This window comes from Eucyclogobius newberryi, unplaced genomic scaffold, assembly GCF_026437365.1.
Source record: "Eucyclogobius newberryi isolate DKJ021-1_F unplaced genomic scaffold, fEucNew1.0.hap1 SCAF_11, whole genome shotgun sequence".
NCBI classification, from domain to species: Eukaryota; Metazoa; Chordata; class Actinopteri; order Gobiiformes; family Gobiidae; genus Eucyclogobius; species Eucyclogobius newberryi.
Genome location: NW_027315735.1, coordinates 3,828,183 through 3,853,182, shown reverse-complemented (window position 1 = coordinate 3,853,182; position 25,000 = coordinate 3,828,183). Strand labels below are relative to the sequence as shown.

At 42.2% G+C, this 25,000-nt stretch overlaps 1 protein-coding gene across 1 annotated transcript in view; it reads right to left on the bottom strand.

Annotated features, from left to right (window-relative positions):
- afg2a (AFG2 AAA ATPase homolog A) overlaps window positions 1–25,000 on the bottom strand; it is a 174,629-nt gene that overhangs the window by 140,281 nt on the left and 9,348 nt on the right. The window contains exons 9-10 of the mRNA XM_072435001.1: window positions 23,940–24,038; window positions 22,591–22,744 (exon numbers count right to left, since the gene is read on the bottom strand). Coding sequence (XP_072291102.1) covers window positions 22,591–22,744; window positions 23,940–24,038 — 253 coding nt within the window. The remainder of the gene's footprint in view (window positions 1–22,590; window positions 22,745–23,939; window positions 24,039–25,000) is intronic.

The following is a 25,000-nucleotide window of genomic DNA, read 5'->3' as shown; positions in this document are numbered from 1 at the left end:
AATGCTATTATCAAAAAACTCTTTTGGTAAATATTTTAACAAAAGGTTTTATGCATCTAATAAATCATTTACCAAATATTTTTAGCAAATTAGTTTGTAAAATATTTGGTAAAACAAATTATTTTAGGAAAACCGTTTGCAAACTCATAGCTTCTCCAATTAGCTTCTCCAATTAGCATGTGGCTTTTCTGTGGCAGTTCTGGTCCTCCTGACCAAAATCAACTAAATAGTGAAAGGGAAATAGTCAGGATCGCTCTGGTTTATCAGAGAGATCTGTTTCTATTACTGAGCCGTTTTAGATCAATAATGCGGTCTACATTGAACAAAATGATAATCTTATGTTATTATCATCTTAAGTCATAATATATTTCCTAAAGGTGCGATATATAACCTTTGTCTCAAGTGAGATGTTATCGCTTTGTCTGAAAAGTTTGAAGTATGGTATTAATCTTATCCATCTCCGTGGAGACAAGCATGTGACGCCACCAGCTCAGATCTGTGGAGAGGCAACCCCACTCATAATAAGAATGCAGTATTTTTGGATTACGGTAAAACCAGTTGCACAATTATCAATTTTTTTTTTCCAGTCAGTTTTCTTTTTAAGAGGTGACGAACACAGATTTAGAAAACCAAGTTCAACCCCGTCTCTAACAAAAATCATATTTCTGTAACCTGCAGTGTTATCACTTGCACAGCCAAATATTACACATAATAAAAACACAATATGTTGACCAGTGTACACAGCCTTCTGCATCATTTCACTCACAGATGTTTATTACTCCAGAGACTGCAGCGGTTTGGAACACTGACCGTGACATGAAATCATTCAGAACTGCCCAAACAGCTTAAGACTGATCCACTTTGTGTCTTCTAACTTCCTTTTTTGCATTATTCATCTGTCTTGCTTTGCCTCGCTCCAAAGACTCTCCGACACAAGGCATTTTCCCTTTTCCTTTTTCCCCGTTTACAGTCAAAACTCTCAAAGCGGTGACCTTCCCGTTCCCGCTGGAATTTGGTTGCGACAGCCGCTTGAGTTTTTATCTGTGTCGCTGAGGGAAATGAGGACAGATTAAGCGTTCTTTCCGGAGGATGTTTTTCGATGAGCAGAGACATGTTTGTGGCAATTCCAATAAAGGCTTTTGAAATCACACACAGATTTAATGGGCGGATTACAAGTGCGTTCTGCAACAGTTTGGAAACATGTGCAGGATAAATTAAACTTCGGCAATGGGAAATGATTCATTGACAAGAAAGATAAACTACGTGGCGTTTGGGATATGCATTAGCCAGGAGTTCACCGAGTGCACACAACCAAAGAAGTTCTAGTGAGACTTTTTTGGAGTTATAATTAAAGGTGCACTGTGTAAGTTTTGTGTTTTGTGCCACCTGCTTGTTGTCACTTCACCTATAATGTTCTACAGTATGGCACTAAACTCTTATATCTCCAAGGAGACAAGCAGGTGACACCACTAGACCAAGTTACGGGTCGGATCTGTGAAGAGAGTAATGAATAAGCACAAGAAAGATAAAAATAATAACATCTCCATGGAGACTCCAAGTGTGTGGAAAACCCAGTATTAGAAATGTAAAAGCAACAAAACAACAACAACAAACACATGCCCAAAAGTACAGAGATGCACCATTTACTCCAATCACTTCAGAGCGTTTCCCTGGTTACAATGAAGACAGATTATCAGCTGTCTGCATACTAGCTGCAAAATACATCCCATTTTTCATGGCCGATGTGGAACACAGGAAAACTATGTTAGATAAACTCTGCTGATGGTTTTTGAGCCGATATATAGAGCCAATTTTGATCATTTTGGCCAAACTATGTCATTTAAATTCCCTACAAAGTCACCCACATCCTTGTTTTGCCACAAACTGGGTAAAAAGGCAATCAATGAAAGTGGAAAATAAACTTTCATGTGTATTTTTAGACAGCAGATCGGCCACAACCAAAAGTGAAATGAAAACTGTTGTTGAAGATATGCAAAACTATAGTATGGGGGGATATTACAATTAAATAATTCTTTAGTGTAATCTTTCTTTTGTGTTCAGTTTTACATTCCCTAAAGTCGGCTGCACACCAGAGGATTTTAAAATCTTCTGCAATTAAGACGTGACACAAAGATAGCAGACCACAGACACTGAAGACTTCACGATTTCAGCAAAGATTAGTTGCAAGTGGAGGAAAGTAGTATAAACTGATCGAACGAGCTTAAAACAAAAGAACAAATGTGTGTGGATTAAACCTGTTTATAAAGAACACATGAGAGTGCTATATTCACTGAAAATAAGGGGCCTGTTACGTGACTGTGGCGCTGATGAGGAATAAAAGTTTTAACAAATTCTGTGTTGGTTTTATTAAAGCAATTTCTAAAGCTTAAAGATCCTATATTGTGCTATTTTTCCTGTTTCATAGTCTACTCTAAGGGTATATTTGATAATGTGATATTGTGCAACACCCATAACATAATAGTTATAAAATATCACCCATATCGTGGGTATTTCAGCTGTGGGCTCACAAACCCGGAAAAGCAGACGGCTTAGTTTGAGATCAGTTTTTGGGGTTTTTGAGGTTTGCAAGCTGACAAAGAGTCATAACAGAATCAGCCCTCAGAACTGACCCCACATAGTGCTGGGAAACCATTAGATTTGATTTAATTATTAAGTATTTTAACTATACCTACACAGAACCACTTCCCACTGGATTTTAACATTACATTTACTTATGCAGTTTTTGCTCATTGATATTTAAACCAAGGAGCCAAAAGTTGGCCCCAAAATAATTTTTTCGGGTTCCAGAACTTGCTGAACCTTTTCAGTTTCAGTCCCCAGCCCTGACCCCACAGACATGAGGAGTGCCACCACAAATAATTGCTTACGAGAATCACTGCTCGGGCCACGCCTCCTGAACGCTTGAAGAGGCAAATCAGGCTTAAAATCAGACAATTAATCCTCTGGAGCGCAGAAGGCTAAAACATATTGTGCAATACTTCAAATTCAACCACACATTTAAAATGCACATTTGGAGGGATTCCAAAAATACTCTATTTAAATTATTGGGATGTAATCAGTATCACCTAACACTTCCCAGGACTACATTTTCCGCAGATTTAAACTTAAAAGAAGGACCGCTGGGTTAAAAGGAGCAATGGGAAAACACTCCGGGACCTCTGGGTTGAAACTTGTAGCCAGCTGTATGTATTTAACCCGTGCAGGTGGGGGAGCCCTCCTCGCTGCTCAATTACACAGCACAAGTGGGCAGTGATTAGTAGTTACACAACCAGCTCACCACTATGTTTCCAACCCCACGGTACAACATTATCACGTGAAACACACCAGCCCTGCCAGTGCACATGTCCTCTCCCTGCACAGACACTGCAGAGATGTGGGCAGAGAAGTGGGCCGAGATGTGGGCAGAGATGTGGGCAGAGATGTGGGCAGAGATGTGGGCAGAGATGTGGGCAGAGATGTGGGCAGAGATGTGGGCAGGAGGCGGGCAGGAGGCGCAGGTGGGAGGGGAGCGGACGTGGAGAGCAAGGGTCCGGGGGATTTACCATCAGACAAAGGCATCCTGTTTATTTATCCTGACTGACCCAGGACAGACTGCAGACCAGAGACATTACAGATACTAATAAAGCTGAAGCATCAAATTAAACCTACTCTTATCTGTTAGCCAATCACAGCCGACTAACTTTATCTATCAACCTCTCTCTAAGAGCACTAGTCTTCCTGTCATTTCAGCTCTGGGCCACAGACCTGTATTCTTGTTTTTATTGAAAAATGTATAATAATGAATCATTATTTTATAATAATAATTTCTGCTTTAGAGATATGTAAGATTAGAATATTGAGTATCTAGTCTATAATTAAAGCAGTTTTAAAAGGCAGCGTCAACACTGGCATCGGCACTTTTTTGCAGTGCTTGAACCTGAATTAAGACATCTTCATGCACCTTTTAGCACAATTCTGATTCTTGCTAGAACATTGTCTAAATATCGGCATCGAGGCCAAAAGAAATATCAATATATTAATTTTATTCTATATTGCCTACCCACAATTCCAAGTCAGCAGCAGCAGAACCATCAGCCCCCTCAGCCTCCCCAACTCCCCTTGATCATCGATGACAGCCGGCTGCTTTCAACCAATCATCATGTTTTGGGCTATTCCTATAAATGCACTCTCTCTCCACTGATTCAACTATGGGCAACAAACGTCCAGCTCCATCTTCAACTCAGCAACAGAATCATCAGAATTCATCCTCTGGGCCCCTGTGTCCTGTAGCTGCAGGTCCTGGAGCAGATGCCTCCTGATGGTGCTTCAACTGGTTCATCTGCACTCTGTACGCCTTTTTAGTGTATTTTAGAGTGTGTGCGTGTACATACATCTTGTCTCTCATGTGTCAGGAAGTGTCTCTTCTGGTTAAAATGCATAAAATGCTATGATATTTATAGCTTTATTTAGAAGTGAAAGACTTACAGTACCTAAGAAGGCAGTGGGCTTTAGATGTTCGGATTTTAAAGTTCTTTTTAGGCATGCTTCATACTACAAGGTTAGATATTATGGGATTATATTTCTATTCCAAGCACATATAAAGTACACTATTACAATTAATTGACAGCTGATATTATAGAACTATATATGAAAGTATTAGCAAATATTTAAAACAAACCTTTGACGACTGCATATTTAACATACTGTGTCACTCCACAAACAATCTATAAACAGAATTCTAAACTTAAGTGATGACATCTCTAAAGAATTAAAGGATTACACAGAAGGGCTATTGAACGATGGCTCGTCCTGATGAATGCAGTTTGCAGGAGCGTTAAACAACAGACGGAAAAAATCATCATTTTTAAAGCTTTACGGTAAATCTGGATCTGTGGCAGGTCATTGGGAGCAGGGGGAATACTCGGATACCCCAGGGACCATGGAAACTTGGTTTGACGACGCGACTTACACAATTCGCTTTAGGGATTCTGTCTCTCATGACTATTCTTGGCAGGCAGCGAGAGCACATTTGGTTTAGCTACGAAAACATCCGATGGGAAGGGAAGGAGCGAGGGAGGAGGTGGGGGAAGAAAAGAGGAGAAAAAAGAGGCAACACAACAAATATTTAATGTGAACCTCATGTAGAGCCGTTCTCCTGCTCCGTTCATCAGGGATTTTAGAGTTGGGAGAAACTCTGGGCCTCCTAAAGTTGCAAGACATGAACATGAGCAACATATCACAACAGAGCCTGCAGAGGAGGGCAGAGCGAGGGCAGAGAGAGGGCAGAGGAGGGCAGAGGAGGGCAGAGCGAGGGCAGAGCGAGGGAAGAGGAGGGCAGAGAGAGGGCAGAGAAGGGTAGAGGAGGGTAGAGGAGGGCAGAGGAGGGTAGAGGAGGGTAGAGGAGGGCAGAGGAGGGCAGAGAGAGGGCAGAGGAAGGCAGAGAGAGGGCAGAGGAGGGTAGAGAGAGAGCAGAGGAGGGCAGAGGAGGGTAGAGGAGGGCAGAGAGAGGGCAGAGGAGGGCAGAGGAGGGCAGAGGAGGGCAGAGAGAGGGCAGAGGAGGGTAGAGAGAGAGCAGAGGAGGGCAGAGGAGGGTAGAGGAGGGTAGAGGAGGGCAGAAAGAGGGCAGAGGAGGGTAGAGGAGGGCAGAGGAGGGTAGAGGAGGGCAGAAAGAGGGTAGAGGAGGGTAGAGGAGGGCAGAGGAGGGTAGAGGAGGGCAGAGATAGGGCAGATGAGGGTAGAGGAGGGCAGAGAGAGGGCAGAGGAGGGTAGAGGAGGGCAGAGGAGGGTAGAGGAGGGCAGGGGAGGGCAGAGAGAGGGCAGAGGAGGGAAGAGGAGGGCAGAGGAGGGCAGAGAGAGGGCAAAGGAGGGCAGAGAGAGGGCAGAGGAGGGCAGAGAGAGGGCAGAGGAGGGAAGAGGAGGGTAGAGAGAAGGCAGTGGAGGGCAGAGAGAGGGCAGAGGAGGGTAGAGGAGGGCAGAGAGAGGGCAGAGGAGGGTAGAGGAGGGCAGAGAGAGGGCAGAGGAGGGTAGAGGAGGGTAGAGAGAGGGCAGAGAGAGGGCAGAGGAGGACAGAGGAGGACAGAGAGAGGGCAGAGGAGGGCAGAGGAGGGCAGAAAGCGGGCAGAGGAGGGTAGAGGAGGGCAGAGGAGGGTAGAGAGAAGGCAGAGGAGTGCAGAGAGGGCAGAGGAGGACAGAGGAGGACAGAGAGAGGGCAGAGGAGTGCAGAGAGAGGGCAGAGGAGGGTAGAGGAGGGCAGAGAGAGGGCAGAGGAGGGTAGAGGAGGGTAGAGGAGGGCAGAGAGAGGGCAGAGGAGGGCAGAGAGAGGGCAGAGAGAGGGCAGAGGAGGACAGAGGAGGACAGAGAGAGGGTAGAGGAGGGCAGAGGAGGGCAGAAAGCGGGCAGAGGAGGACAGAGGAGGACAGAGAGAGGGCAGAGGAGTGCAGAGAGAGGGCAGAGGAGGGTAGAGGAGGGCAGAGAGAGGGCAGAGGAGGGAAGAGGAGGGCAGAGGAGGGCAGAGAGAGGGCAGAGAAGGGTAGAGGAGGGCAGAGGAGGGTAGAGGAGGGCAGAAAGAGGGTAGAGGAGGGTAGAGTAGGGCAGATGAGGGTAGAGGAGGGCAGAGAGAGGGCAGAGGAGGGTAGAGGAGGGCAGAGGAGGGTAGAGGAGGGCAGAGGAGGGCAGTGGAGGGCAGAGGAGGGCAGAGGAGGACAGAGAGAGGGCAGAGGAGGGCAGAGGAGGGCAGAAAGAGGGCAGAGGAGGGTAGAGGAGGGCAGAGGAGGGCAGAAAGAGGGCAGAGGAGGGTAGAGGAGGGCAGAGGAGGGCAGAGAGAGGGCAGAGGAGTGCAGAGAGGGCAGAGGAGGACAGAGGAGGACAGAGAGAGGGCAGAGGAGGGCAGAGGAGTGCAGAGAGAGGGCAGAGGAGGGTAGAGGAGGGCAGAGAGAGGGCAGAGGAGGGAAGAGGAGGGCAGAGGAGGGCAGAGAGCGGGCAGAGAAGGGTAGAGGAGGGCAGAGGAGGGTAGAGGAGGGCAGAGGAGGGTAGAGGAGGGTAGAGGAGGGCAGAGGAGGGCAGAGGAGGGCAGAGGAGGGCAGAGAGAGGGCAGAGGAGGGCAGAGGAGGGTAGAGAGAGAGCAGAGGAGGGCAGAGGAGGGTAGAGGAGGGCAGAAAGAGGGCAGAGGAGGGTAGAGGAGGGCAGAGGAGGGCAGAGATAGGGCAGATGAGGGTAGAGGAGGGCAGAGGAGGGTAGAGGAGGGCAGAGGAGGGCAGAGAGAGGGCAGAGGAGGGCAGAGGAGGGCAGAGAGAGGGCAGAGGAGGGCAGAAAAGGGCAGAGGAGGGTAGAGGAGGGCAGAGGAGGGCAGAGAGAGGGCAGAGGAGGGTAGAGGAGGGCAGAGGAGGGTAGAGGAGGGCAGAGGAGGGCAGTGGAGGGCAGAGAGAGGGCAGAGGAGGGAAGAGGAGGGCAGAGAGAGGGCAGAGGAGGGCAGAGGAGGGCAGAGAGAGGGCAGAGGAGGGCAGAGAGAGGGCAGAGAGAGGGCAGAGGAGGGCAGAGAGAGGGCAGAGGAGGACAGAGGAGTGCAGAGAGAGGGCAGAGAGAGGGTAGAGGAGGGTAGAGGAGGGTAGAGGAGGGCAGAGGAGGGCAGAAAGAGGGCAGAGGAGGGTAGAGGAGGGCAGAGGAGGGCAGAGATAGGGCAGATGAGGGTAGAGGAGGGCAGAGAGAGGGAAGAGGAGGGTAGAGGAGGGCAGAGGAGGGTAGAGGAGGGCAGAGGAGGGCAGTGGAGGGCAGAGGAGGGCAGAGAGAGGGCAGAGGAGGGAAGAGGAGGGCAGAGAGAGGGCAGAGGAGGGTAGAGGAGGGCAGAGGAGGGCAGAGAGAGGGCAAAGGAGGGCAGAGAGAGGGCAGTGGAGGGCAGAGGAGGGCAGAGAGAGGGCAGAGGAGGGAAGAGGAGGGTAGAGAGAAGGCAGTGGAGGGCAGAGGAGGGCAGAGAGAGGGCAGAGGAGGGAAGAGAAGGGTAGAGAGAGGGCAGAGGAGGGCAGAGAGAGGGCAGAGGAGGGCAGAGAGAGGGCAGAGGAGGGTAGAGGAGGGCAGAGGAGGGCAGAGAGAGGGCAGAGAGAGGGCAGAGGAGGGTAGAGGAGGGTAGAGGAGGGCAGAGAGAGGGCAGAGGAGGACAGAGGAGGACAGAGAGAGGGCAGAGGAGGGCAGAGGAGGGCAGAAAGAGGGCAGAGGAGGGTAGAGGAGGGCAGAGGAGGGCAGAAAGAGGGCAGAGGAGGGTAGAGGAGGGCAGAGGAGGGCAGAGAGAGGGCAGAGGAGTGCAGAGAGGGCAGAGGAGGACAGAGGAGGACAAAGAGAGGGCAGAGGAGGGCAGAGGAGTGCAGAGAGAGGGCAGAGGAGGGCAGAGGAGTGCAGAGAGAGGGCAGAGGAGGACAGAGGAGTGCAAAGAGAGGGCCATTTGTGTTTTGTTTTTTTTTAACAGGGATGGTCCTAATTAACTCTAAGTCCAAAACAGAACTTCCTGTAAATCAGTGCCTCCTCCTCAGGGGTCATCCGCACTGACCCCGGCGGTAAATGGGCCGCTTCTTTAGGGACTGAATGCACAAATGCTGTGACGGGCGTGTTATATAAGAGCGTCCTGAACACACATCACAGGTGATTAGGGAATGTCAAAACTAATGTCAATCCAGCCGTGTAATGTAGAGTTACAGCGGGATCTGGATCTCTGCCCTACATGGATTTATTTGGAACCTGGTTGTTAAATAAATGTTGATACAAACGAGAAAAATGAATGGACTATTTTGTTATGAATAGTACCAGATAAATGACATTGGTTATACACAAGAAAATACATTCTTAGGAGGAGCAAAAAAGGTATTTACTTGAGTAACTTTTTGAAGAAATTATACTTTTTGGAGTATGTCGGTGTAATCCAGCAATGCTGTGTAATACAGCACAAACTGGGTGTGATCAGAACCTTACAACACAGAGCTCAAGGTGTGCCCACCAGCTCAGAGGGCAAGAAGAAAGAGGAAAAACATGTCCGAAATGCCCTCTCAGCCTGTGGTTACCCCGCTTGGGCTCTCAACAGAGTGAAGAGAACCAAGAAGCAGGACAAAAGGGAAACTGAACAGAGAAGGAAGGGTGTTTCTATCCCTTATGTGTCTGGCCTGTCGGAAAAACTGCAGAGATTTTTTAGACAACACGAAGTCCCTGTTTATTTTAAACCAGGAAACACTTTAAGACAAAAACTGGTTCATCCTAAGGACAAGTTGCCGACTCAAAAACAGAGCAATGTAGTTTATTCGATCCAATGCAGTGAAGAAAGCTGTAAAGAACGTTACATAGGTGAGACGAAACAGCCTCTACACAAGAGGCTCTATCAGCACAGAAGAAATACAAGTTCAGGACCACAGAGCGCCGTGCATCTCCATCTTGAAGCCTCTAATCACTCGTTTGAAGACGGTGAGGTGAAGATTTTAAGCAGGAGAAAAGATGGTTTGAAAGAGGAGTCAAGGAAGCTATTTTTGTTAAAAAAGAAAGACCTTCTTTAAACAGGGCTAAGATTCAATCTCCCTGGTATCTATAATGGTTTACTGAACCCCTGTAAAGGTAGAGGACCAGGACCAGGACATTTAGATGCTAATCAGGTACTCAGGGTGGTTGAGCCAGGGTCTCACAAAGACAAAGAGGATTCTAATAGCCCATTAAGATTCTGAATAGGCTAGCTCGGTAGATACAAGGGGGGAGTTTCTGTTGAAACAAACAACTCTTTCTACTTCAGGAAGGCTCCTCCCAATGGGCGGGTCTTACCACAGAACAGTATTAATATCGGAGTTCTCGATCTAAATTCTTTTATTGACAATGACTCTTGGATGAGAGTCGAAACGTCTATTTTTTCTATCTGAGTCCAGATGACTACAACTGAAGCTTTTTCTACTTTTTGGAGTAGTTTTCTGAGTGCGTACTTTTATTCCTACTTGATTCTTTGTTTGAAGTAACAGTACTCTTACTTGAATAAAAGTTTTGTGTCCTCAGTTTTCCCACTGTGAGTAAGTCTACAAGAGGCAAAAACTTGAAAATATTTGAATAATTGTGTTGATTTTGTTTAGCTTTTTTTCCTAAATTTTCTGTTATCATTTCATCTTTCCAACTACATTAACTTCAGATTATAAATTAGATGTTACCTCCAGATAGTAGTGTAAAAAAGTAGTTTTTTTTGAAGTAACGTTATATTACTCTTACTTGAATACGATGTTTTACTTCTTCATCCATTTCTGATAGAAAGTAACTACATTATTTTAAGGCAGTTATGGGAAAAAGGTAAATTTGGTACTCAATATATTATTGTGTCTAAAAACATAACAAATATGTGTCCTATAGTGTATTTATTATGGGTTGTTTTCAACTTCTAGCACTTTGTGAAGATTTATCTTTGATTTCCAAGTACAAATGATACAAACAACTGGTTTGCATTAAATAAATTATCATTGAACTTAAATAAAACAAAATGTATGGTATTCAGTAACAAACATGTAGATATTGATATCAAAATCAAAATAAATAGTTATGAAATTGAAAGAGTCAATTATATTAAGTTTCTTGGAGTGATCATAGATTGCAAAATTTCATGGAAAACACATATACAAAATGTACTGAAAAAAGTGTCAAAAACTATTGCAATTTTGTACAAATTGCAGTATATTTTGAACAAAAATGCCTTATATTTACTTTACTGTTCTCTCATTACTCCATATGTAACATATGGTATTGAGATCTGGGGAAACACTTACAAAACTAGAACCAAACCAATTTTCATTCTACAAAAAAAGGCCATTAGACTGATCAAGCATGCATCTTATAATTTGCCGAGTCACCCTTTGTTCATTCAATCCAAGCTTTTAAAATTTTATGATTTGGTAGACCTGTATACTGCTAAATTTATGAATTTAGTTAAATGTAATCAAGTCCCTATATCATTGAGGATAAAGTTTACCCAGAGGGAAAGTAAATATAATTTAAGGGGAACGTGTATATTTGACAGACCTTATGTGAGAACAACGCTGAGGGAACATTGTTTGTCAAGTAAAGGAGTTAAATTATGGAACAATTGTTGCGATGAATTAAAAAATGCCATTTCTTTATTTCTGTTTAAAAGGATCTTTAAGGAAACAATCATAAAAAAAATATTTAGCAGAATGAAAATGCAGCTTTATTATAATACCTTAAATGCTTGTGGAGGATACTTGTGAGCAGACTGTCCAGTATTATGTAGTGTTGTTTTTGTTGATGAACTGTGGCTTGTGAACTATAAAATGTCCACCAATGTTGAGCGTTTGAGAGAAGGGTCGGCACAATAACCCTTGGCTTCTGCCTACACCTGGTCAAAAAACATGAATGTATCTCGAATTTAGTTTTGTGCTTGAATGTTGAGCACCTTTTGTTTTGTTTTTGATCAAACCACAATAAAAAATAAAAAAAATGGACCACAGATTGCCAAAACGTCCTGAGATGAGAAAATTGTTGAGTCTATCAATAATCAATAAAATATGACTCTTAATCATAGCTGGAATCCATTTTGTGACTAATACTTTTCAATATAATCCACTACAAGTTAGAGAATTTACTCAATAGTTTATCCTTTCTTCTATGTTCTTTAGCATGTTGACACTCAAGTAAAAACCTACAGTAACTACGCCAAATTTAAAGGCTTAAAACCTTCGCCGAATCAGCCAACAAATACAAGGAAACGATTAGCTTTGGTGACGACTAATATCATGTACGTACAAACAGGGCCTAAAACAACTGAAATACAAGTGTGAACAAATGTCGACGAATGAAACGACAACGTCAATCCTCATCTCGTCCCCAAACGTCGAGCTCGCAGATACAAGCTCCAATTATAAACACATCCTGAACCAGCCCAACAAAAGTCCCATTCATTCCATTGCGGGTCATTTCCAAGCCGTGCATTTGCTTTAGCTTTGGGAGGAAGAAGAAAGGATGCGCCAGGAGGTTAAAGAGTTCCATTTGGACTTCAAACGGGAGCGGCTTCACAGAGGGCCATTGTCAAAGTGCAGCGCTTCTCTGCTTGTACGCAACAAGCACCAAGGTGTGTCAAAGTTAGGAATGGCCCCATGTTTGTCTGTGCACCGATTCCCAAAGTCCATATTTGTCGTGCTACTGTGGCCAATAAGCGATATTTAATGAAGGGAATAAATCCATAGCAAGGCCCAGACGTTTATATTTATGTTAAAAGGCCATTTTTAGACCAAAAAAACATATCTATTACTTATTTGGTTTTTGGATGGTTTGGTTGCATTAAACAATGTCTTTACTGTGAGCAGGCTTGCATCTACACAAACCTGACTCGTTCTCAGCCTGGAGGAGCTTGTTTCCATGGAAATAATGTTCCTTTAGCTATGATATTTCACTTACTTATCTGTATGAAGAATGTTCTGGTTTTAACTTTCTATCTCCAAGGATTTTCAGTGATTTTCCACCTCCAGATCATTTCATACTGTGCCTTTTATTTATAGTAATTTTACTTTTCACCTTTGTATTTGTATTTTGTTTTTTTTATCAGAACAGAGCAACTTTGTGTATTGTGTAACATACAGCCACATGTTTTTGCTGCATTGCTCCTCTATTTCTATCCTCTACAAACTGGAAATGACACATGGAGCATCTTAGAAAAACATGTACCAAATACTATCTACAAGTTTAAGATCATTTTCAATATCGTAAAACCATCTAATTTTACATATTAACCTTCGTCAAAATCTCCTTCTGAAACGTCCTTCAAACACAATAGACAAAAGGAACACTTCTGTCCAGTCCTGTAGGTGTCGGGGACATCTAACCCGTGTCTCCTGTGCACGTGTCCTCAGATGAATTGTGAAACACTTTGGGCATTACAAGATTAGTACGGAGGGCTTGATTACCGGCGGGGGCTTCCGGAGCGCTCCTTGCACCTGTATTTACAACGGCCCCGACATCTGTTCTTCTCAATAATAGGCGCGCTTACGAAACACACGTGCTCTGGAGGAGTGTGCACACGCTCAGTGCGGACGGCTGCAGAAGGTAAGTGCCGGGGTTAAGGAGTACAAACAGCCCATTTCCGGATTTTATAAACAAGAGGGGCTCAAATAAACCTGGCGTGCTGATCCGCTGATATTATTTACGCGGCCCGTTCTGAAATTCCGAGAGTGTCTTTAAAAGGACAAGGCGGTTGTGAAAAGAGCTTTATAAGGGAAAGAGCGCGGCTGTAAACATGGCAGGCATTTAGCGCTGTTTGGCCCATTTGGTCTCCATCCACAGAATTTATGTCAAACACTAAAACTGGACTCGTGTTACTCCTGATGTATATACAGTATCCATTTCCGAACAGAGCGCTGCAGAAGAGAGATGGCCCGGGTGTATTTGGGTTGGAGGGATTAGAGCAGAAAGTATAGGGGGAAGTGAGTCTCACATTTAGAGAATACAAGAGAAACAAACACAACTCCGGGCAAAAACATCATCAATAATATAAAAGATGAATTGTGCTATTAAGGAAACACGTGTCATATACAATTGTGATCTATTTCTGCTACATTCACCGGTGAAAGTGTTAAAGTCTGAAGCATTTAGCTCACTGACTGTAGGAAGCAGATTCATCCGAACAAAGCAAGATTGAATTAGGATTAAACGATCGAGCTTTTATAATTCCAAAAAAGAACTGTTCTCTAAACATACAAATCAATATAAGTTTAATGATTCAGTTGATCAAGATATTATTAATTTTGTGAAGACAAAGAAGTCTTTTTACTTGACAATATTTATTTCAAACGTTAAAACAGCGGCATGCCTCTGTTAAGCTTTGGAGCGTGTCAAATAAGGACTTTAAATGTTGCACCGATGTTTACAAAGAGAAAATAATGATGGACTATGTAAATAAGTAATTATTAAGTTACAGAAAATGTAAACCATAAGAGAATACAGTAATACTGAATGGTTTGTGGGTGACTTGTTAGGGGAGGGAAAAGATTGATGACTTTATTGTATTTATATTATTTAATGATGTGTGAAAGGAGCAGGACTTATTAGATTTATCTTCTTCCTGTTCCTTTTGTTCCTGCCAGTGATGATGCATGTTCTCTTTGTTGAGTTGTCGTTGGTGCTGCTCTCTGTGGAATAGTGCTGGCACGCTCAACGGCATGAACTAATAAATAAGGAAATAAATAACATTTCCCAGAATGAGCATCAATGTCAAAACTGGTATCGGTGCGTTAGGAAATATAAAAATATACGATCATAAAATGGGAAGAATGTTATCTGCAAATTGTCGCAAATGTAATGCTAATATTATACTTTTTTCACATCTCAATTTACAACGTCCACGATACATAGAAAGAAGGGAAAGAAATCAAGAACTCTATTATCAAGCAAAATTTCACAACTAATTATTCAATAACAAGTTTGAAATAGGAAATAGAAAATGTAAGAAAAAAAAAGCCACAATCTTATCGAAAGTATCAGTTATGCATTTAAGTCTGTCAATCAAAGAAATAAAAACATTCTGTAGACCTAATTTAGTCCATTTCTTTTGTAAATGGACTAGATGTTAAATATCACGTCTGCTCTTTTCCTGTTGAATACCATTCCAGCCCAAAAGCTTTCAGACTGTTTATTATTGCACTTAATCAATTTTTACAGGGCCTTTTTGTTGCAGCGGCTTCCCCTTGTTTAGAGCGGCTGTAAACAGAGGGTCCGGATGTGGCACAGGCTAAACAGGCGCACAAATACACACAAACACACACACAAATACACAAATACACACACACACACACACACACACACACGCTGACACTGTTTATATTGTGGAAATGAGTCATCTGGATCAGTTATAAAGCTACAAGACGACAGAGAGACGCCCGGACACTTCCAGACGCCGGAGAGGACAAACATGGTAAAACTATGGTACTACTACAATAACTGAAGTAAAAAACACAGTAGTTATGAGATAAAATGTTGTGTATGGAGCTAATAAATCACCTTGATTTGTATCAGGGCTGAAACAGGTTAAACGATTATTCACAACTCATCGATTATTGAGATAAACAGCTAATTTAGTGATTGAATCGTCGTTATCTGCACAGTGCAGTGCACGGACAGAAGGGGTTTAATGCTCAGACAAAGCAGTAATTACTCATTAATGACACAAGAAACATGTCAACTTTGTGCTTTTGATTCAAAAAACGATTTTGTCTGAAAATATACTAAAATATGCTAAACCCCATCACTTTTGCTCCATGTGGATAAAATTATCAGATTCTAAACAACTAATTGATTGATCAAAAGAATAAGGGCTGAATTAACTGATTAGCAAAATATGAGTTAGTTGCCACATTACTCTGTATAACATGTTTAGGTTGGAACATGAACATTATATTTGTCTTTAGAGGAAGGAAGGTAAACATTGTACAGCTCCAGAGATGTTGGACTACATGTTTTACATAGTATCTAAAACGCACATGTTCTGCAGTTCCACCAGCACAACATCCACAAGTTGTGTTTTGATTTTTGACCGAAGATTTGTGCCCTAAAATTGTATTTATAAGTTCGCTACAAAATTAACTACTTAGCTCTTCCACAACATTCCATTCTCAAATAAAATTGAAATGATCATATTTGAGCATTGCAGGCAGAGAATGTCTCTATAAAAATCCACCAAACTGTGCAACTTTAACATTTGTCCAGCAGAGGGCCTTGTACTGTGAACAATAACAGAGCTGTCCTATTGGAAAGAACAACTGTAATGAAATAAAGCAACACATCAGAAATGGAAGTTATGTTACAGTAAATCAAACTCAAACTTTTCTTTACTTGAACATGAAGATATCGTGTACATCTGAAACGGCCTGATATAAAGTGACAATAGCAATGCCACTTATTTTGTTTTAAGTCTGCATCATCAAAATAACAAGACAAACTTCTAACACTTCACTATCATGGAAACAACCACGACTTTTAGGGTTTGTATTCATTCTTTCTTTTGTACCTCGTTACATTCTGGTTGACCCTCGATCCAGAGTCATTACTGAGCCTAAGTCCTGGTTTCTGACACATCTGCAGCGGACAAAAAAACACAAGCGACATCAACATTTCCAGTCATTCTTCTCCACACACAAACAACAAACACACAAACACACAAACAACAAACACGCAAACAACAGCCACCTGCCCCGTATTATTTGCATCTGATCGCGCAACTTTGTCACCCTAAATTCTTACATTTCAATTATAAAATGAAAGTTTTCAACAAATAAATAATAAGTACTCCTTTAAAAACCATCCCCATTAAAAATATGTGGCATTTCATATCTTTTGGTGAGACTGGAGCATAACCAAGTGAAGCGACAACAGAATGCATCGTGTCAGAGCGGGAATTGAACCAAAGGCCATATATTTTAAGATCATCAGAATTTGAATACCGTATTTTCCGCACGAAAAGGATTATAAGGCACACTGTCAATAAATGGTCTATTTTGGATGAATGGTAGTAGCAATTTACAAAAGGCTTGATTCATTTTGGGGAAATACAATGTCCTCAGCACTTATTCCTATTAGGAATGTCACGATATCAAATTTCAGGGTTACGTTTGTGAGCTTTATGCAATAGAACTTTCTGAAAGACAAAATAAAGTTGAATGTGACAAAAACAGCCAGATAGAATATATATCTTTACATTTAAGTCAATTTTTGGACTACATATTGAACAAAAATCACTTCTGAAATGGTCCCAAGTATTATTTTTAGTTTTTTACGATCATATTGTGACCTGAATAACTACAATTATCTATTAACCTAATAATCTTGACATCACCATTTCCTTTCTGAGAGAGTGCTAATCTAACATGTGATTCTGTATTATGTCTCTCAAATGTTTTGAAACTTGAAAACATAACCTCAATACTTCAATAGAAACATAAATATTGCCCTGTTGATTAGAATTGGCCACGTCCTGTCCAAGTATTGAAGAAAAGAGTAAACTTGTCCCCAAAGCTGTGTGCACTTGCAGCTGGTCAGTTCCGGAGCATGGCGTGCTGCTGTTGTACCGCGGTCCGGTCTACAGGAGGAAGTCGTGTGTCTGAAGTATATCGGCCAGTGGTTCATTGTTACCTGAGCGTCACCGGGAAACAACTGTGGTCCCCAAACGCTTTTGTTCCTCTTAATAAAAAAAAAAAAGAGGAGGAAAAAACACATTCTGGTGTGAGCATTGTGCAGGGCCAGCTCTGTATATTTATGCAACGTGGATCTCCAGGGAAACAGGTTTAGTACAGCCACATACAGTGTGGAGAGTTATGATTTATGAACCTGTTTACTCTTCGTTTGGGGAAACAGACCAGAGCAAACACACTATTTTAATGTTTGATATTGTAACTGAATGAACTCAAGTAAATTTCATCATGATTATTTCTGTTTGTATTGTGATTTTATTATTATATTATTATTTTATATTTTCCTTGGAATTACTGTGTGTACTACTGAAGTTTCTCTATCCGTCCAATGTCTGTGTTGTTATCGGTCTAGTCTGATTTTTGTTCTAGTTAGTCATTATCGCTGTTGTTGCTGTTTTGTATAAGCAATTAAATACATTTCAAAAAAGGAATTACTTTGTACACACTGCTGCTCATGGTAATTAGACATTATGGCTGATGCAGATCCTGATTGTTTTGATTTCAGAGAAAACCATGCCCCAGTGCGATATTTTTGGGCTGATATTTAGAGCCAATTTTGATTATTTCCCCCAAATTATGTAATTTTATTACAATCTCGTCCAGTTTGTTGTAAAAGAGGGTTGTGGATAAGAGAGCAAAGCTGTCAAGTTTTGTGCTGTCCTCTCTTGGCACTAAAGTGTTCAAATAAAGCGTTTTGTGTGTATTCTTTAGGCATCTGAACGGCCCAAACTAAATATTGTCCTCTGCTGGACATTAAGGCTGAAAGCAGGTCAACGGAACTACTTGAGTAACTGCTACAAAGACCTGTACAATATACTGCAATCGAATCTAAGTTGATGCAAATCCAGGCTCGAATCCGGCCTAATCCAAACCAATACCATGTGTTTTGAGATTGTCCTGTTGCTCAGAGGTTTTGGATTGAGATCATCAAAGCTCAACAGAGAATATATGACACTTGAAAAACAATGTATTTGGGCCTCAGGACTCCTGCCATGGATACAATCGGCAGCATCTTTGGAGCATGTTCCTGGCGGCAACAAAAAAAGCCCTCACAGAAAAATGGATGACACAAAATGCATCGACGATCAAAAATTGACATTTTGATTGGTTTCTCTTTCTGTTGTCCTCTCTCTGGTCTTGTTTTGTTTTTCATGTTCACTTTGAAAAATGAAAAAAAATCTTAATTAAAAAAAAAAGAATCAGCCCTGATCAACGTTGAAAAGCTGTGGTCAGTACAAAAAATTGAAATGATCTCCAGGGTTATTGTTAATAAAGTATCTATCTAAATAAGACTTTTTATAACTGGATTCATGTCCACATTTAGCACAAACACATGCAGTTAGTGAGGTTGTGATCTTGATGTTGAAGACGCCATGAGCGAAAGGAAACTCTGAATCAGTCTATTCTCTGTGGTCCCCTCGTGCGGCCCGTGTTTGCTCAGAGACTTGGCTTGGCCGGGTGTTTCGGGGGGTGTTTGGAGGCGGGGGCCCGGCGGGGGCCTACGGGACGACACGAGGGTTCTCAGAATGCAGTGGCCTGTCACGTCCATCCCTGTGCGCGGGACGCTAAATCACACGGCTCTCTCTTTGCTTCCGTACGGCTCCCTCTGCGACTGGAAACGCAATCCGCCACACACACAGCCCGGGGCCCGGACCACCCAGGAGCCAAGAAGGTCACCCCAAAACAAGCTGGTAATCACATCCAGAGGAGCGGGAGAGGAAAACTACTCCCATGGTTTTATCACAACTCATTATTTACTGCTCATTTATTGTTTTGGAAGATGGGATGAACAATGTTGGGAACACATTAGTGATGTGCAATGTTTAAAATCAATATTTAGTTACAGTGTGCACTACATTGGTGCTAAAGGTGGCTAATGAAATTTAATTTGTCATTTTTAAGACTATAGAATACTGTATTTTCCGGACTATAAGTCGCACCAGTCAAAAAATACATAATAGAGAAGAAAAAAACATATAAGTTGCACTGGAGTTTGACATGCAGTTGTAAGTGTGAAAATAACAAATAATATCACATATAAGTCGCTCCGGAGTAGAAGTATAAGTCTAACCCCGGCCAAAACTGCAATTACTGTCGTACTCACGTGCAATAATGTCACATTCATGTGCATATAACTGATGTAAATAGAGTGTTTATTTTACTATTATTATTGGTATTTTGTCTAACGCTAGCTGTTTTATTTTATTTTATCTTTATTTCTCCCCTCCATTCCTTATTAAGAAATGAGAGGTTTTGTCTATAGGAGTTTTTGTTTATAAGAGTTTTGTTTATAAGAGTTTGTCTGTGTCTGTCCTTTTCTTCTGTATCTACCTGCGTTGCAACAATGAAATTTCCCCATGTGCGGACAATAAAGGAATATTTTATCTTATCTTATCTTAACTATGAAAAAAGGTGCAACTTATAGTCCAGAAAATACGGTATATGGTCTATCATACAACAGCTGACAAATATCTGAAACGTCTTTACAAGCACATTTTAACTGGATAAATTCAAATGGGTGAACAATAATAACATGCTTCCTTTAATATGGCTCCTTTAAATCATTGCGGACCCTCTATCGATACTATTAAGTACAATTGCGGCCGCTTTAACTTCTCCTCGTCCTCCCGCGTGAGTTCACATCCACGATCAAAAAGCTGCACACACGCGATGCCTCTCCATGTGTGGGGAGTAGGTCAGGGGTAAAGGGGGCAGAAGGATTTCACAACAAGTGGTGGTTTGAGTGGTTTCTGTCGCTAGCACACAACTTTAACTTCCTCCGGGAAAAACAACAGCGAGTGGTAAGACCAGCGCTGCTCAGAGTGAGGAGGGACGTGTCACTGTGTCCAACCAACTCGCACACAAACTCTGTCCTGTTGAGTAAAGGGGGGAAACAGAGATCTAATATTGTGGTTTGAATATGACTGAGGCCAGTTGGGGTGGATTTTATATCGAACTTAAGATAGAAAAGGCAGATGATTTGTGAAGTCGATTGTCATTCCCTTTCTCAGAACTGGTCACTGGTTTTGGTGATTTGGTTATTACTTCCTGACTGACTTTACAGATCGCACAGACGCCTACTAGACTGACTGTTAATCATAAAAGTGCTCATTTAGAATGTCTTGTTCAGAAGTTTTGGACTGAAATTAAGGATGCTCTGCAGGCAGTTATTGAAATTGACATTCCACTCACACAGAACTCCTGCTGTGGACACAGTGAGTGATACCTTTGCAATGTGCATATGGCAAAGAAATGGATGACGCAAAAAAAACAACAACATTTAAACTTAATATGGAAAAGGACAAATTTGACTGACTCAATGGGCAGGGTTCAGATTAAGGATTTTCACTTGTATAGCGGTGCTGCTAAACAATCCGTTCATTTTTTCAAATTTGTATAGCAAAACACGAAAGTGACTAACAATCAATATTTTCCATTGATGTAACGAGATTATTTATTTCAAATGTATTTGTAAACGTTCTATTTAAAAAAAAAAACTTAACAAATGAACTTTTAAACACAAATTAATTTTAGTTAGATTAAAGTTAGATTACTTATTTACAACTTTCTTCCATATCATCATCAATCAGATGACTATTTGCAGGAGTCTCATTTACATATTAATTGTATTTACACTCACAAAAAATATGTGTTAAGCTTCTGATGGAAAAATAAAGGTTGCTGTGGCGTCCATCATGGTGTATTTATTGAGTTCAAATTCAAATTGTACCGCTCTATTTATTTATTCCAGCTATAAAACGTTTCCATTTTTCGTTTTGCTATTTGATGACGGTCCCTAAGCACTCGTCTCGGCTCCGGCTGCACATTCGGAGCAATGTAATTCGCTGCACCCAAAATACGCATCTGATTGTTAAAAATGAGGTTGTGTCACTGCAGTGTAAATATGAGTATTTTGGCATGTGAATGATCAAAGACTTTAGCGTTTAGGAGCTATTGACCTCGGAAGTCTGAATCTGACGCTAACTTTACCGCACGTGGCTCCTCCCACTTTCTGACTCTGATCTGAGACAGCAGCGGGACTCGTCATGTCAACACAGTGTCCTACATGTGTCATGTCCACACAGCGTCCTACATGTGTCATGTCCACACAGCGTCCTACATGTGTCATGTCCACACAGCGTCCTACATGTGTCATGTCCACACAGCGTCCTACATGTGTCATGTCAACACAGCGTCCTACATGTGTCATGTCCACACAGCGTCCTACATGTGTCATGTCCACACAGCGTCCTACATGTGTCATGTCCACACAGTGCCCACACAGCGTCCTACATGTGTCATGTCCACACAGCGTCCTACATGTGTCATGTCCACACAGCGTCCTACATGTGTCATACCGTTATTGACGCTCGATTGACGAGTGATCAGTACTTTTAGGCGCTTTGGTTATACAATTGAACACGCATTTTTGTATCGCAAAAGCTGCGATACAAAAACACTTTTTTCAAACAAACGCATCGCATTTGAGAGAAATTGCGTCGCATTTTGTGATGCGATACCGCTTATTCTGAACCCTGATGGGACTTTTATTCTTGTTTATTTATTTTTTTGTTAAGGTTTGTTTCGTGCCTAATTGTGTTTTTTTGCTCTCCGGTCGTACTGTGTTCTGTTATGTTCTTTATTCTATGTTAATTAAAAAACTAAAAAGTGCTTAGTTATTCGCTCCATACTGTGTAGTGCTGCGCCGCATGTGTTGCCACAGCTGCCCTGGGTCAGACTGACTGATGCGAGGCTGCCAATCTGTATCAGAATATTAAAAACAGCCATAACATTTTTGAACAAACAAAAACCTCAGTCTTGTTTTAAATTCATTTGATGTGTCATTGCAGCAGTACTCAAGCCTAAAACTCATTAAATTCCCTCTGATTTGTATAAGTAAACAGTCATGACTAGGGATATTATTAGATGAATCGATAATCTTTTTTTTTTTTTTATCGTAATCGTAAAGCCTAAAAAATTATAATCAAGAAAAAAAGGACATTTTTGCGTTTTTTTTATTACATTTATAGAAAAGTGAAACTGTTTTAGCTAAATTAGGACTTGTTTAGTTCAATTAAAAGAAATGTGCCGATTTTCGAAGCAAAATTAAGTCCTTCTGCTCAGTCTTTCCTCAAAAATGTAAACCTGAACTTAAAGTGCATTTTTATGTTGCCGTTCATGTCAATTTAATCATTCAGAAAGTTTGATTTCATAAAGTAGGCGACACATTGAGCAGCAAAACTGTGGTAAGAAAACAAGAAGGAAAGAAAATGTTTGATTGTATTGTTTTTTTGGTCTAAAATTTGAAATGGTGACATCCCTAGTCATGACTAATAGTTCAGGTGTATTTGACAGTGAGGTTCAGGTGTATTTGACAGTGAGGTTAGTGCTTACGTACCTGCCTCTTTACAGACCGCTGCCAGGTCTGCGCCCACGTATCCATGAGCGCTCTCTGACAGCCGGGTCAGCTCGTCCCCCGAGGCGCTGTGAGGAACCGAGAGCAACAACTTCTGCAGAATGTCTGCTCGCTCTCCGGCACTCGGGACCCCCACCTGACCAGGGCATCAGAGCTTAACACTGTGCATCCACTATCATCTTAACTGTGTCATCATCATTTACTGTATAGTCCATATTTTCACTGCCACCAGATCCTACTCCTACTAAAATAATAAAAAGTATCGCTACTGAAATAAAGACACTTATAAAAGACAAAACTGGACCTTTCCTGAACAGTTTTGGACAGATCTTGAGCTAGCACTACTTTCCTGACATTGTAATAGACATCAGACTAATGGAAAAAAATTGAAATGAACAAATGTTATAAACGTTGAACTAAATGGGACATGACAGTTGGACTTGTTGTGCCTCATTTTTATTTAAAGGTTGAATGGAGTCTTATATCCTCGTGGCGTGGACTGCCGATTAGTCCTGCCACGTATCAATCATAAAACGCACCTACTGCTCACCTGCAGCCGCGTGTGCGCTCGTCCACACGAGCAGCACGTTTTGGCGTGTCTAAGCGCATTGATCTATCATAATATAGTTCCCTCAGTGTACAGGACAAAATGAAGACAGAGAAAGACAGATCGAGCTGACTCATAAGAATACGGAAATCTACGGGAGACGAGAGATGATGTGATCCGTCGCACTAATAAACAAACGCACGTGTGTGTTGTATCAGTCCACACGGGGGAGTGGCATGTGCACGGGGGAGTGGCATGTGCACGGGGGAGTGTCATGTGCACGGGGGAGTGTCATGTGCACGGGAGTGGCATGTGCACGGGGGAGTGTCATGTGCACTTCCGCCTGAGTTCTCAAATCGCCGAAAAATCGTCCATTGCGCCTTTAATTCACATTGTTCCATTATGATTCTTTTTCATTATTTCTAATATTATCATAAGTTGATATTATTATTATGATTTATTTATTTTTTGTATTTTGTTTGTTTTCCAAAAATTTAAATAATAATTTAACTACTATTTTCCGAGCCTTTTTTAGTATAAAGTTTGATAATGTTGTATTTTTGTCACCTACAGCCCCTGGGACCTGGCACTCACCAATTTGAAAAGTGCTACTCAAGGAATGTTTTGCAGATATTAGTTTAGTTTATTTTGTGCTTTTGTCCAAGTTCAGAATTTATCATAATTTGTCTAAATTGAGTCGTGTTTATCTTTGTAATATATTAATCCTGGTATATATCCTCATTGTAGTATAAAAGCATTAAAAACATGAGGATCTGGAACAGACCTCCAGCTCTTTGTCAAAGCGTCCAGGGCGACGCAGCGCCGGGTCCAGGGCGTGAGGTCTGTTTGTGGCTCCAAGAACCAGCAGCCGACAGTGTTCCTCCTAAAGCACACCACAAATACACTTACAAAGTTAAGAAATTACAATATTGAGTTGATCGCAGTGTGTTATTGCAGTACAAAAGTATAAATGTATAGTTAAGTAGTTCAATTGGAAGGGCTGGGCAATATTGCACAAAGAAACACTTATTAGAATCTTGATTTTTCCATTTTATTTTCTTCTTCTTTAATCTTCAAAAACAAAATTAAATGATTGTGAACAAGAAGGACTTTTGATCGATGCCATTATACCACAAAAATAGCCCAAGTGCTTCCTCCAAAGTCCAAACTGGGTAGAGGGTGCATTCACACTTGCCCTCGTTTGACCCAGTTTGAGTTTTCTACCGCTTGTTTGGGGTCGCGGGTGACTGGAGCCAATCCCAGTGACTTTGGGCCTTAGGCGGGGGTACACCCTGGACAGTGGCCAACTCGTCGCAGGGCCAACACAGAGACAAAGACATTACAGACAGTTCACTCTCACATTCATTCACTAGGGCCAATTTAGAGTCACCAATTTTACCTAACACATGCATGTCTTTGGACGGTGGGAGGAGCCGGAGAACCCGGAGAGAACCCACGGTAACACGGGGAGAACATGCAGACTCCACCCAGAGAGATCATGTGATGTTGGTCTGGTCCGGGAATCGAACCCATGATCTCCTTCTTGGGAGGCAAGAGCGCTAACCGCCTTTGCCACCGTGCACCCCCAACTGGGTGTTCATCTGAACCACAAACTGGACTGGACTCATAACACAGACGCACTGTACAGGAAGAGCCAGAGTCGGCTCTACCTCCTGAGGAGACTCAGGTCTTTTGGAGTGACAGGGCCACTCCTGAAGACCTTCTACGACTCTGTGGTGGCATCAGCCCTCCTGTACAGTGTGGCCTGCTGGAGCAGCAGCATCACAGAGAGGGAGAGGAAGAGGCTGGACAGAGTCATCAAGAAGTCCAGCTCCGTCCTGGGCT